Here is a 15,000-nt window from a genome sequence, read left to right as displayed (position 1 = left end):
TAGGGTAGACTGTGTATTTATATAGCTGTAGACTGTGTATTTATATAGTAGGGTAGACTGTGTATTTATATAGTCTGTAGCTGTGTAGACTGTTATTTATATAGTCTGTAGACTGTAGGTCTGTAGACTGTGTATTTATTAGTCTGTAGACTGTGTATTTATATAGTCTGTAGCTGTAGGGTAGACTGTGTATTTATATAGTCTGTAGACTGTGTATTTATATAGTCTGTAGCTGTAGGGTAGACTGTGTATTTATATAGTATGTAGACTGTGTATTTATATAGTCTGTATATATAGTCTGTAGCTGTAGGGTAGACTGTATATAGTCTGTAGCTGTAGGGTAGACTGTGTATTTATATAGTCTGTAGACTGTGTATTTTATATAGTCTGTAGCTGTAGGGTAGACTGTGTATTTATATAGTCTGTAGACTGTGTATTTATATAGTCTGTAGACTGTGTATTTATATAGTCTGTAGCTGTAGGGTAGACTGTGTATTTATATAGCCTGTAGACTGTGTATTTATATAGTCTGTAGCTGTAGCTGTAGGGTAGACTGTGTGTGTATTTATATAGTCTGTAGCTGTAGGGTGTGTATTTATATAGTCTGTATTTATATAGTCTGTAGCTGTAGAGACTGTGTATTTATATAGTCTGTAGACTGTGTATTTATATAGTCTGTAGCTGTGTATTTATATAGTCTGTAGCTGTAGGTAGACTGTGTATTTATATAGCCTGTAGACTGTGTATTTATATAGTCTGTAGCTGTAGAGACTGTGTATTTATATAGTCTGTAGCTGTAGACTGTGTATTTATATAGTCTGTAGCTGTAGAGACTGTGTATTTATATAGTCTGTAGACTGTGTATTTATATAGTCTGTAGACTGTGTATTTATATAGTCTGTAGCTGTAGGGTAGACTGTGTATTTATATAGCCTGTAGACTGTGTATTTATATAGTCTGTAGCTGTAGGGTAGACTGTGTATTTATATAGTCTGTAGCTGTATTTATTTATATCTGTCTGTAGACTGTGTATTTATATAGTCTGTAGCTGTAGGGTATTTATATAGACTGTGTATTTATATAGTCTGTAGACTGTGTATTTATATAGTCTGTAGCTGTAGGGTAGACTGTGTATTTATATAGTCTGTAGACTGTGTATGTGTATTTATATAGTCTGTAGACTGTGTATTTATATAGTAGGGTAGACTGTGTATTTATATAGTCTGTAGACTGTATTTATATAGTCTGTATTTATATAGTCTGTAGACTGTGTATTTATATAGTCTGTAGCTGTAGGGTAGACTGTGTATTTATATAGTCTGTAGACTGTGTATTTTATATAGTCTGTAGCTGTAGGGTAGACTGTGTATTTATATAGTCTGTAGACTGTGTATTTATATAGTCTGTAGACTGTGTATTTATATAGCCTGTAGCTGTAGGGTAGACTGTGTATTTATATAGCCTGTAGACTGTGTATTTATATAGTCTGTAGCTGTAGGGTAGACTGTGTATTTATATAGTCTGTAGACTGTGTATTTATATAGTCTGTAGCTGTAGGGTAGACTGTGTATTTATATAGTCTGTAGACTGTGTATTTATATAGTCTGTATTTATATATTTATATAGTCTGTAGAGACTGTGTATTTATATAGTCTGTAGTCTGTAGGGTAGACTGTAGGTCTGTAGACTGTGTATTTATATAGTCTGTAGCTGTATGTGTATTTATATAGTCTGTAGCTGTAGGGTAGACTGTGTATTTATATAGTCTGTAGACTGTGTATTTATATAGTCTGTAGACTGTGTATTTATATAGTCTGTAGCTGTAGGGTAGACTGTGTATTTATATAGCCTGTAGACTGTGTATTTATATAGTCTGTAGACTGTGTATTTATATAGTCTGTAGCTGTAGGGTAGACTGTGTATTTATATAGTCTGTAGACTGTGTATTTATATAGTCTGTAGACTGTGTATTTATATAGTCTGTAGCTGTAGGGTAGAATGTGTATTTATATAGTCTGTAGCTGTAGGGTAGACTGTGTATTTATATAGTCTGTAGCTGTAGGGTAGACTGTATATTTATATAGTCTGTAGCTGTAGGGTAGACTGTGTATTTATATAGTCTGTAGACTGTGTATTTATATAGCCTGGAGCTGTAGCTGGGGTAGACTGTGTATTTATATAGTCTGTAGCTGTGTATTTATATAGTCTGTGTATTTATATAGTCTGTAGCTGTAGGGTACTGTGTATTTATATAGTCTGTAGCTGTAGGGTAGACTGTGTATTTATATAGTCTGTAGACTGTGTATTTATATAGTCTGTAGCTGTAGGGTAGACTGTGTATTTATATAGTCTGTAGACTGTGTATTTATATAGTCTGTAGACTGTGTATTTATATAGTCTGTAGCTGTAGGGTAGACTGTGTATTTATATAGTCTGTAGACTGTGTATTTATATAGTCTGTAGCTGTAGGGTAGACTGTGTATTTATATAGTCTGTAGACTGTGTATTTATATAGTCTGTAGACTGTGTATTTATATAGTCTGTAGACTGTGTATTTATATAGTCTGTAGCTGTAGGGTAGACTGTGTATTTATATAGCCTGTAGACTGTGTATTTATATAGTCTGTAGCTGTAGGGTAGACTGTGTATTTATATAGCCTGTAGACTGTGTATTTATATAGTCTGTAGCTGTAGGGTAGACTGTGTATTTATATAGTCTGTAGACTGTGTATTTATATAGTCTGTAGACTGTGTATGTATATAGTCTGTAGCTGTAGGGTAGACTGTGTATTTATATAGCCTGTAGACTGTGTATTTATATAGTCTGTAGACTGTGTATTTATATAGTCTGTAGCTGTAGGGTAGACTGTGTATTTATATAGTCTGTAGACTGTGTATTTATATAGTCTGTAGACTGTGTATTTATATAGTCTGTAGACTGTGTATTTATATAGCCTGTAGACTGTGTATTTATATAGCCTGTAGACTGTGTATTTATATAGTCTGTAGACTGTGTATTTATATAGTCTGTAGCTGTAGGGTAGACTGTGTATTTATATAGTCTGTAGACTGTGTATTTATATAGTCTGTAGACTGTGTATTTATATAGTCTGTAGCTGTAGGGTAGAATGTGTATTTATATAGTCTGTAGCTGTAGGGTAGACTGTGTATTTATATAGTCTGTAGCTGTAGGGTAGACTGTATATTTATATAGTCTGTAGCTGTAGGGTAGACTGTGTATTTATATAGTCTGTAGACTGTGTATTTATATAGCCTGGAGCTGTAGGGTAGACTGTGTATTTATATAGCCTGTAGACTGTGTATTTATATAGTCTGTAGCTGTAGGGTAGACTGTGTATTTATATAGTCTGTAGCTGTAGGGTAGACTGTGTATTTATATAGTCTGTAGACTGTGTATTTATATAGTCTGTAGCTGTAGGGTAGACTGTGTATTTATATAGTCTGTAGACTGTGTATTTATATAGTCTGTAGACTGTGTATTTATATAGTCTGTAGCTGTAGGGTAGACTGTGTATTTATATAGTCTGTAGACTGTGTATTTATATAGTCTGTAGCTGTAGGGTAGACTGTGTATTTATATAGCCTGTAGACTGTGTATTTATATAGTCTGTAGACTGTGTATTTATATAGTCTGTAGACTGTGTATTTATATAGTCTGTAGCTGTAGGGTAGACTGTGTATTTATATAGTCTGTAGACTGTGTATGTATATAGTCTGTAGCTGTAGGGTAGACTGTGTATTTATATAGCCTGTAGACTGTGTATTTATATAGTCTGTAGCTGTAGGGTAGACTGTGTATTTATATAGCCTGTAGACTGTGTATTTATATAGCCTGTAGACTGTCTATTTATATAGTCTGTAGCTGTAGGGTAGACTGTGTATTTATATAGCCTGTAGACTGTGTATTTATATAGCCTGTAGACTGTGTATTTATATAGTCTGTAGCTGTAGGGTAGACTGTGTATTTATATAGTCTGTAGACTGTGTATTTATATAGCCTGTAGACTGTGTATTTATATAGTCTGTAGCTGTAGGGTAGACTGTGTATTTATATAGTCTGTAGACTGTGTATTTATGCCCAGCGAAAGCCCCGAAACCTGAAGGATCTGGAGAAGGTACAGTGCCTTGCGAAAGTATTCGGCCCCCTTGAAGTTCGCGACCTTTTGCCACATTTCAGGCTTCAAACATAAAGATATAAAACTGTATTTTTTTGTGAAGAATCAACAATAAGTGGGACACAATCATGAAGTGGAACGACATTTATTGGATATTTCAAACTTTTTTAACAAATCAAAAATTGAAAAATTGGGCGTGCAAAATTATTCAGCCCCTTTACTTTCAGTGCAGCAAACTCTCTCCAGAAGTTCAGTGAGGATCTCTGAATGATCCAATGTTGACCTAAATGACTAATGATGATAAATACAATCCACCTGTGTGTAATCAAGTCTCCGTATAAATGCACCTGCACTGTGATAGTCTCAGAGGTCCGTTAAAAGCGCAGAGAGCATCATGAAGAACAAGGAACACACCAGGCAGGTCCCAGATACTGTTGTGAAGAAGTTTAAAGCCGGATTTGGATACAAAAAGATTTCCCAATCTTTAAACATCCCAAGGAGCGCTGTGCAAGCGATAATATTGAAATGGAAGGAGTATCAGACCACTGCAAATCTACCAAGACCTGGCCGTCCCTCTAAACCTTCAGCTCATACAAGGAGAAGACTGATCAGAGATGCAGCCAAGAGGCCCATGATCACTTTGGATGAACTGCAGAGATCTACAGCTGACGTGGGAGACTCTGTCCATAGGACAACAATCAGTCGTATATTGCACAAATCTGGCCTTTATGGAAGAGTGGCAAGAGGAAAGCCATTTCTTAAAGATATCCATAAAAATTGTAATTTAAAGTTTGCCACAAGCCACCTGGGAGACACACCAAACATGTGGAAGAAGGTGCTCTGGTCAGATGAAACCAAAATTGAACTTTTTGGCAACAATGCAAAATGTTATGTTTGGCGTAAAAGCAACACAGCTCATCACTCTGAACACACCATCCCCACTGTCAAACATGGTGGTGGCAGCATCATGGTTTGGACCTGCTTTTCTTCAGCAGGGACAGGGAAGATGGTTAAAATTGATGGGAAGATGGATGGAGCCAAATACAGGACCATTCTGGAAGAAAACCTGATGGAGTCTGCAAAAGACCTGAGACTGGGACGGAGATTTGTCTTCCAACAAGACAATGATCCAAAACATAAAGTAAAATCTACAATGGAATGGTTCAAAAATAAACATATCCAGGTGTTAGAATGGCCAAGTCAAAGTCCAGACCTGAATCCAATCGAGAATCTGTGGAAAGAACTGAAAACTGCTGTTCACAAATGCTCTCCATCCAACCTCACTGAGCTCTCGATGTGCAAAACTGATAGAGACATACCCCAAGCGACTTACAGCTGTAATCGCAGCAAAAGGTGGCGCTACAAAGTATTAACTTAAGGGGGCTGAATAATTTTGCACGCCCAATTTTTCAGTTTTTGATTTGTTAAAAAAGTTTGAAATATCCAATAAATGTCGTTCCACTTCATGATTGTGTCCCACTTGTTGTTGATTCTTCACAAAAAAATACAGTTTTATATCTTTATGTTTGAAGCCTGAAATGTGGCAAAAGGTCGCAAAGTTCAAGGGGGCCGAATACTTTCGCAAGGCACTGTATATGAGTGGATAGTAATCTAAGTGTCAGAGTGCTGAGGCAGAACTAACACAGCATGGACCTACTGTAATGTGTGTCATCATTAAAATGAAGTACAATATAATACAATCGACTACAATAGACTACAATATACTATCCTAACGCACACAGATCATACAGAATACTCTGCTGTGGTGTGGTGTTAACGCAGCCAAATCTGGACCACATAAACCCACTGGTGACAGGGTTACGAATCCCACCTCGGCCCCTACTCTCTGTCCCCCTCAATATCTGTCAATTCAATTCAATTCATTTCAATTCAATTCAAGGGCTTTATTGGCATGGGAAACATGACAAATCAAGTGAAACAGATAATAAACAAAAAATAAATAAAATATAAAATATATATTTGTCTCTCCCTAGCTTCTGACTGTCACTGTCCATCCACAAATAAAATATAAAATATATATCTGTTTCCTCTAGCTTCTGACTGTCACTGTCCATCCACAAATAAAATATAAAATATATATCTGTTTCCTCTAGCTTCTGACTGTCACTGTCCATCCACAAATAAAATATAAAATATATATCTGTTTCCTCTAGCTTCTGACTGTCACTGTCCATCCACAAATAAAATATAAAATATATATCTGTTTCCTCTAGCTTCTGACTGTCACTGTCCATCCACAAATAAAATATAAAATATCTATCTGGACTGTGTTGGTCCACAAATAAAATATAAAATATATATCTGTTTCCTGTCTGACTGTCACTGAACAAATAAAATATAAAATAAATCTGTTTCCCAGAGTTCTGACTGTCACTGTCAAACCACAAATAAAATAAAAATATACATCTGTTCCTCAGGCTGACTGTCAGTCCATCCACAAATATAAATGTGGACATTGGCCAAACATGTTGGAATTCAGGCTTAGAGGCAGATGTGTAAAATATAACTCTGTCTGTCTGTCTGTCTGTCTGTCTGTCTGTTAAAATGTCTGTCTGTCTGTCTGTCTGTCTGTCTGTCTGTCTGTCTGTCTGTCTGTCTGTCTGTCACTGTCCATCCACTTATAAAATATATCTCTCTTTCTCTAGCTCTGTTTCACTCCATCCAAAATTCAATTCAATTCAATTCAAGGGGCTTTATTAGCATGGGAAACATGTGTTAACATTGTCTGTACAAAGCAAGTGAGGTAGACAACATACAAAGTGAATATATAAAGTGAAAAACAACAAAAATTAACAGTAAACATTACACATACAAACATGTTTCAAAACAGTAAAGACATTACAAATGTCATATTATAAATATATATACAGTGTTTTAACAATGTCTCTCGTCTGTCTGTCTGTCTGTCTGTCTGTCTCTCTTTTGGTCTGTCTCTCTCTCTCTCTCTCTCTCTCGGTCTCTCTCTCTCTCTGTCTGTCTCCTAGTCTCTCTCCAGGGCTTTATTGGCATGGGAAACATGTGTTAACATTGCCAAAGCAGTCTCTCTCCCAGTCATTACACATACAGAAGTTTCTGTTACTGCTCCTAGTCTCTCTCCCAGTCTCTCTCCCAATGTCTCTCTCTGTCTCTCTCTCCCTGTCTCTCTCCCAGTCTCTCTCCCAGTCTCTCTCTCTGTCTGTCTCCTAGTCTCTCTCCCAGTCTCTCTCCCAGTCTCTCTCTCTGTCTGCTCCTAGTCTCTCTCCCAGTCTCTCTCCCAGTCTCTCTCCTAGTCTCTCTCCCAGTCTCTCTCCCAGTCTCTCTCCTAGTCTCTCTCCCAGTCTCTCTCGCTCTCCCCTGTTTGAGCGAGCTGCGAATGTAAACAAACAAATAACTTAATGAGCTCATCTGATTGGCTGTGAAAGTGTGTCACATTCCTCTATCTGACCACTAAGACCTCTTCTCCCCAGATGTCCAGTATAAAACTCTTCTTGACAACAGTCACAACAAGCCTTCCTCGGACAACGGTAGGGTTGCATGTGTACCCACAATGCCAAGGAGAAAGGCTAATGAAACAAATGGTTTTATAGAACCAAACATCTCTATTCATATGAAGAGATAAACCAGACCAGCTGCTATCACGAATATTCTTTTTAAGGGATAAAATATGTGAATATACATCAACTTTTATATTTAATAAATCTGTCCTGTTCTTCTTTTTAACTACACATCTTCTTTCTTCTTCTTCTTCTTCTTCTTCTTCTTCTTCTTCTTCTTCTTCTTCTTCTTCTTCTTCTTCTTCTTCTTCTTCTTCTTCTTCTTCTTCTTTTCTTCTTCTTCCGATTGATAAACTACACTACACTACCAGTAGTATGTGGACACTTGCTCGTCGAACATCTCATTCTAAGCTCATTCATATGGAGTTGGTCCCCCCTCTTTGCTGCTATAACAGCCTCCACTCTTCTGGGAAGAGTTTCCACTAGACGTTGGAACATTGCTGCTGGGACTTGCTTCCATTCAGCCACAAGAGCATTAGTGAGGTCGGACACTGATGTTGGGCGGTTCGGCCTGACTCACAGTCAGCGTTCCAATTCATCCCAAAGGTGTTCGATGGGGTTGAGGTCAGGGCTCTGTGCAGGCCAGTCAAGTTCTTCCACACCGATCGAAAAACCATTTCTGTATGATCCTTGCTTTATGCACGGGGGCAATGTCATGCTGAAACAGGAAAGAGCCTCCCCCAAACGGTTGCCCCAAAGTTGGAAGCACAGAATTTTCTAGAATGTCATTGTAAGCTGTGGAGTGAAGATTTCCCTTCACTGGAACTAAGGGGCCAAGCCTGAACCATGAAAAACAGCCCCAGACCATTATTCCTCCTCCACCAAACGTTACAGTTGGCACTATGCATTTGGACAGGTAGCGTTCTCCTGGCATCCACCAAACCCAGATTTGTCTGTCGGACTGCCAGATGGTGAACCGTGATTCATCCCTCCAGAAAACGCGCTATTTTACGCGCAATGTGCTTCAGAACTCTGCGGTCCCGTTCTGTGAGCTTGTCTGGCCTACAACTTCGCGGCTGAGCCATTGTTGCTCCTAGACGTTTCCACTTCACAATAACAGCATTAACATTTGACCAAGTGCAGCACTAGCAGGTCAGAAATTTAACGAACTGACTTCTTGGAAAGGTGGCATCCTATGACGGTGCCACGTTGAAAGTCACCGAGCTCTTCAGTGAGGACGTACTACTGCCAATGTTTGTCTATGGAGACTGCATGACTGTGTGCTCGATTTCATACACCAGTCAGCAACGGATGTGGGGTGAAATAGCCCAGAATCCACTAATTTGAAAGGGTGTCCACATACTTTTGTATATATAGTGTATGTGTTGCTTGTCGAACATCCTTTATCTAAGTTACACAAGACGGGAAATCCTTTTGTAGTTCTTCTCTTGCTACAAAATCTCTTTTCAAGTCTTCAAAAGGGAAGAAGGAGAGAAGGTTGTGTAGACGGAGGAAAAGAACCCGGCCCAGAGAGACTTACGCCAGACCAGATTCTCTCATTGTGACAAATGACACGGCGCTGAAATATGGTCCAATATTCCTGTCGTGCTTTCATCAACAAAAAAAAACAAAAAAAAAACGGTCCCGTTTCACAGGAAATGGACTTTTACAAAGCTCACTTACCTCGGACATTTGTTCTACATGTCACAAACAGGTTTTTATTTACTTTTATGAGATCCGCACCGTCGGCCCAGATGTTTCTGGTACAGGGTAATAAATTAAAACCCTGCCTGTAGCCTCAACATGTGTATTTAGGTATAAAACTCTACAAATGTAGGGGACTGTTAGTGATTATCCCTAGTATTCATATCAAAGAGGTGTTCTTTTATGAATCTACGTGGAGAGGCACCACAACAATGAGTCCAGTAAGAGGGTCACAGGAGAACTATCTCAACACCAGACAGGTTTAAAACAGGTTGGTTTCATTATTACAGTCTAGTCGGCAAAAAAAACGGATAAACTGTCAGCAACTGTAAAAGTTTGACATGTCAAGAACTTGTCAGAGAGAGAGACAGAGACAAAGAGAGAGACAGAGAGAGAGACAGAGACAAAGAGAGAGAGAGAGACAGAGAGAGAGACAGAGACAAAGAGAGAGACAGAGAGAGAGACAGAGACAAAGAGAGAGAGAGAGACAGAGAGAGAGACAGAGACAAAGAGAGAGAGAGAGACAGAGAGAGAGACAGAGAGAGAGAGAGAGAGAGAGAGAGAGAGAGAGAAAGAAACAGACAAAGATAGAGACAGCGAGAGAGAGAGAGAGAGACAGACATCCCTCCTTCCCAGATGTCCCTCCTTCCCAGATCTCCCTCCTTCCCAGATCTCCCTCCTTCCCAGATCTCCCTCCTTCCCAGATCTCCCTCCTTCCCAGATCTCCCTCCTTCCCAGATGTCCCTCCTTCCCAGATCTCCCTCCTTCCCAGATCTCCCTCCTTCCCAGATCTCCATCCTTCCCAGATCTCCCTCCTTCCCAGATCTCTCTCCTTCCCAGATCTCCCTCCTTCCCAGATCTCCCTCCTTCCCAGATCTCCCTCCTTCCCAGATCTCCCTCCTTCCCAGATCTCCTCCTTCCCAGATCTCCCTCCTTCCCAGATCTCCCTCCTTCCCAGATCTCCCTCCTTCCCAGATCTCTCTCCTTCCCAGATCTCCCTCCTTCCCAGATCTCCCTCCTTCCCAGATCTCCCTCCTTCCCAGATCTCCCTCCTTCCCAGATCTCCCTCCTTCCCAGATCTCCCTCCTTCCCAGATCTCCCTCCTTCCCAGATCTCCCTCCTCCCAGATCCCTCCTTCCCAGATCTCCCTCCTTCCCAGATCTCCCTCCTTCCCAGATCTCCCTCCTTTTCATCCCTTCATCTCCAGAATACCTTGAGGTTTCATAAAACAAGTGTGAAGCATGAAGCTGAAACTTCCTGCAGCTCCTATCTGCTGTAGTGCACTACTTAGGGAATAGGGTGCCCTTTAGGATACATGGAAGGCCTTACAGGGAGATCCATCCACAAAGCACTTCTCAGGCAATTTTCTCAAAGTGGCAAAATTGCTTTCCAATACTTTCCTACGACTAACCCCTTTTAACACCAATTACTGTAAATTACCAGCACATTTTCATAATTAAAGATTCCTGTGAATCATCTGATCCCTGTCCAAGGCTCTTTCTGGGGAGACTGAGAGGTAGCAGGAGAAACAATGACCTCCAGGTCAACTCACAGTAAAAACACTTCTGCTGCGAAAACAGAGATAATCACCTCTGGTTTGACACGGAGACACAGAGAGAGAGGGATAGACAGAAAGAATCAGAGTGGGGAGAGAGAGAGAGAGAGAGACAGTCTGAGAGAGAGAGAGAGAGAGAGAGAGAGAGAGAGAGAGAGAGAGAGAGAGAGAGAGAGAGAGAGAGGGAGAGAGAGAGAGAGAGAGAGAGAGAGAGAGGAGAGAGAGAGAGAGAGAGAGAGAGAGAGAGAGAGAGAGAGAGAGAGGGAGAGAGAGAGAGGGAGAGAGAGGTGGAGAGAGAGGTGAGAGAGAGAGGTGGAGAGAGAGAGAGAGAGAGAGAGAGAGAGAGACAGGGAGAGAGAGACAGGGAGAGAGAGGAGGAGAGAGAGGTGGAGAGAGAGAGAGGAGAGAGAGAGAGAGAGAGAGAGAGAGAGAGAGAGAGAGAGAGAGAGAGAGAGAGAGAGGGGAGAGAGAGAGGTGGAGAGAGAGAGAGAGAGAGAGAGAGAGAGAGAGAGAGAGAGAGAGAGAGAGAGAGAGAGAGAGAGAGAGAGGGAGAGAGAGAGAGGAAGACCTGGAACCTATTGCCTCACAACATGATGTCCCCATCTTGGAAGAGGTGGGTGAAAGATGGTTGAGAGACATGAGAGGAGGGGTTTTACTTACAGTACTTTGAGATTGAAGAGGCCGTAGAACGCTCCTTTGGGAATGTGCGTCAAATCGTTGCCTGCAAGACGTCTGTGAAGAGGAGAAGGGAACACACAAAAAAAGACAGATGAAATTTTGCCTTTTGATGTTTCTTTCTTGTCATCATTTTGCAGTGAAACAACGAAGATAGATAGATGAGAGATTCTATCAGGTTCCAGGGGATTCACTGGAGGGGGATTTGTACGGTCCAATGACGATGACATTGAACCTCTGTCCAGCTCTTCCTCCTCATCTCTTCATCATCTGCTACTCAGATAACAGGATGTCTCTGTTCCAAATGATTCTCTATTCCCTATATAGTGCACTACTTTAGACCAGAGCCCTATTCCCTATGTAGTGCACTACTTTAGACCAGAGTCCTATTCCCTATATAGTGCACTACTTTAGACCAGAGTCCTATTCCCTATATAGTGCACTACATTAGACCAGAGCCCTATTCCCTATATAGTGGACTACTTTAGACCAGAGTCCTATTCCCTATATAGTACACTACTATAGACCAGAGTCCTATTCCCTATATAGTACACTACATTAGACCAGAGCCCTATTCCCTATATAGTGCACTACTTTAGACCAGAGTCCTATTCCCTATATAGTGCACTACCTTTGCCCAGGGCCCTATTCCCTATGTAGTGCACTACCTTTGCCCAGGGCACTATTCCCTATGTAGTGCACTACCTTTGCCCAGAGCCCTATGTAGTGCACTATAAAGGGAATAGGGTGCCGTTTGGGACGCATCCCATCCATGTGAAGCCAATCCGTCACCGCTTGGCTCTCTGCAATGGAGGAATGCACCAGATATACATATTCAATTGATATTTACATGACAAATATACCAGACAAACTCAACAGGAGATGGGAAGATAGCAGTAGTTATGCAAACTCTGATTCCTTTCTACAAAGGGATCCGCTTGAATCGACCTTCCAGGCATGTATCCATGCCAATGCAGATGCTCTGTCTCAGAACCACCGGTGCTCATGGGAAATCAAATCCAAGTCTTCAGAACGGGGCAGAGACATCGGGCACCGACAGGACGGTTTCAACATCATCTGCCAACGATGAAAGCAAAACATCTCGATAAAATCTGGCATTGGTTTGGCGACATCAACACAAGGTGCCCATCTGCAGGACAATCAACATGTTTATCTATCACAACATGAGTTAGACTGTCTCTACATTGACAGTCTGTTCAGTATTGTAATCAACATGTTAATCTATCACAACATGAGTTAGACTGTCTCTACATTGACAGTCTGTTCAGTATTGTAATCAACATGTTACCATTCACACAGCACCATCTACACAGCACCATCTACACAGCACCATTCACACAGCACCATCTACACAGCACCATTCACACAGCACCATCTACACAGCACCATCTATACAGCACCATCCACACAGCACCATTCACACAGCACCATCTACACAGCACCATCCACACAGCACCATTCACACAGCACCATCTACACAGCACCATCCACACAGCACCATTCACACAGCACCATCTACACAGCACCATTCACACAGCACCATCTACACAGCACCATTCACACAGCACCATCTACACAGCACCATCTACACAGCACCATTCACACAGCACCATCTATACAGCACCATCCACAGCACCATTCACACAGCACCATCTACACAGCACCATCCACACAGCACCATTCACACAGCACCATCTACACAGCACCATCCACACAGCACCATTCACACAGCACCATCTACACAGCACCATCTACACAGCACCATCCACACAGCACCATCTACACAGCACCATTCACACAGCACCATCTACACAGCACCATCTACACAGCACCATCCACACAGCACCATTCACACAGCACCATCTTCACAGCACCATCTATACAGCACCATTCACAGATAAATAAAGGTGTCTGACTGAACATGAAGTCTATCACTGTACTGCCACAGTCTGCCTCAGTACTGTGGGTCATATACCCCATAGTGAGCACCACATTCCATAGAGAGCACCATATTCCACAGCACCAGCACCATATTCACCATAGAGAGCACCATATTCCACAGCACCAGCACCATATTCACCATAGAGAGCACCATATTCACCATAGAGAGCACCATATTCACCATAGAGAGCACCATATTCACCATAGAGAGCACCATATTCACCATAGGGAGCACCATATTCACAGCACCAGCACCATATTCACCATAGAGAGCACCATATTCCACAGCACCAGCACCATATTCACCATAGAGAGCACCATATTCATCATAGAGAGCACCATATTACACAGCACCAGCACCATATTCACCATAGAGAGCACCATATTCCACAGCACCAGCACCATATTCACCATAGAGAGCACCATATTCACCATAGAGAGCACCATATTCACCATAGAGAGCACCATATTCACCATAGAGAGCACCATATTCACCATAGAGAGCACCATATTCACCATAGAGAGCACCATATTCACCATAGAGAGCACCATATTCACCATAGAGAGCACCATATTCACCATAGAGAGCACCATATTCACCATAGAGAGCACCATATTCACCATAGAGAGCACCATATTCACCATAGAGAGCACCATATTCACCATAGAGAGCACCATATTCACCATAGAGAGCACCATATTCACCATAGAGAGCACCATATTCACCATAGAGAGCACCATAGTGAAAAGCTTTGCAATGGGAAACAAAGAGTTGAGGTCGTCCCTCCTCATTTCAGTCCGTTTGGTTTCATTGATGCCCAGTGATATTGTGTCTCAGAGACGGGTCGGGCAGAGCACCAACACCAGCGACAACGACCCCAACATTCCTCACGCCTACGGGAATCAGGTCGGGAAGGAGGTCAGGGATCCATAAATACCCAATGTGCACCTTCCTGTGTTCTGTCACAGGGGTGCTGTTTCTGACGGGGCGGCGCTGAATATCGGCCCACGCTGGGAAAGACACGGGCCCCCCCCGACCACTGCCCTGTGAATCAGACCACTCAGAGTGTGTGTGTGTGTGTGTGTGTGTGTGTGTGTGTGTGTGTGTGTGTGTGTGTGTGTGTGTGTGCTACGGGATTGCCAACAGACTGGAACAGCACCTAGCATCATGTTCTGGGCTTCAAAGTCGGGGTCAAGCTGAGTCCAGTTGGCGAGGGTGGCAGAGAGATGAATCGCCCTGGCAACGCACACATCTCAGTAAAGCACCATGTACCTGCTGCCTCCCTCCCTCCCTGTCTGTCTGACCCAGCATTAACCTCCCTGTCTGTCTGTCTGACCCAGCATTAACCTCCCTGTCTGTCTGTCTGACACAGCATTAACCTGTCTGTCTGTCTGTCTGACACAGCATTAACCTGTCTGTCTGTCTGTCTGTCTGTCTGTCTGTCTGTCTGTCTGTCTGTCTGTCTGTCTGTCT

General features: G+C 41.8%; 1 protein-coding gene across 1 annotated transcript in view; it reads right to left on the bottom strand.

Moving 5' to 3' along the window:
• LOC127927849 (leucine-rich repeat-containing G-protein coupled receptor 5A-like) overlaps window positions 1-15,000 on the bottom strand; it is a 123,697-nt gene that overhangs the window by 2,012 nt on the left and 106,685 nt on the right. The window contains exon 3 of the mRNA XM_052514568.1: window positions 11,550-11,621. Within this exon, the coding sequence (XP_052370528.1) occupies window positions 11,550-11,621 (72 nt within the window). The remainder of the gene's footprint in view (window positions 1-11,549; window positions 11,622-15,000) is intronic.

Source organism: Oncorhynchus keta, unplaced genomic scaffold (genome assembly GCF_023373465.1).
Source record: "Oncorhynchus keta strain PuntledgeMale-10-30-2019 unplaced genomic scaffold, Oket_V2 Un_scaffold_180_pilon_pilon, whole genome shotgun sequence".
NCBI classification, from domain to species: domain Eukaryota; kingdom Metazoa; phylum Chordata; class Actinopteri; order Salmoniformes; family Salmonidae; genus Oncorhynchus; species Oncorhynchus keta.
Note: the sequence above shows the minus strand (reverse complement) of the source record. Positions and strands in the feature narration are given on the sequence as shown.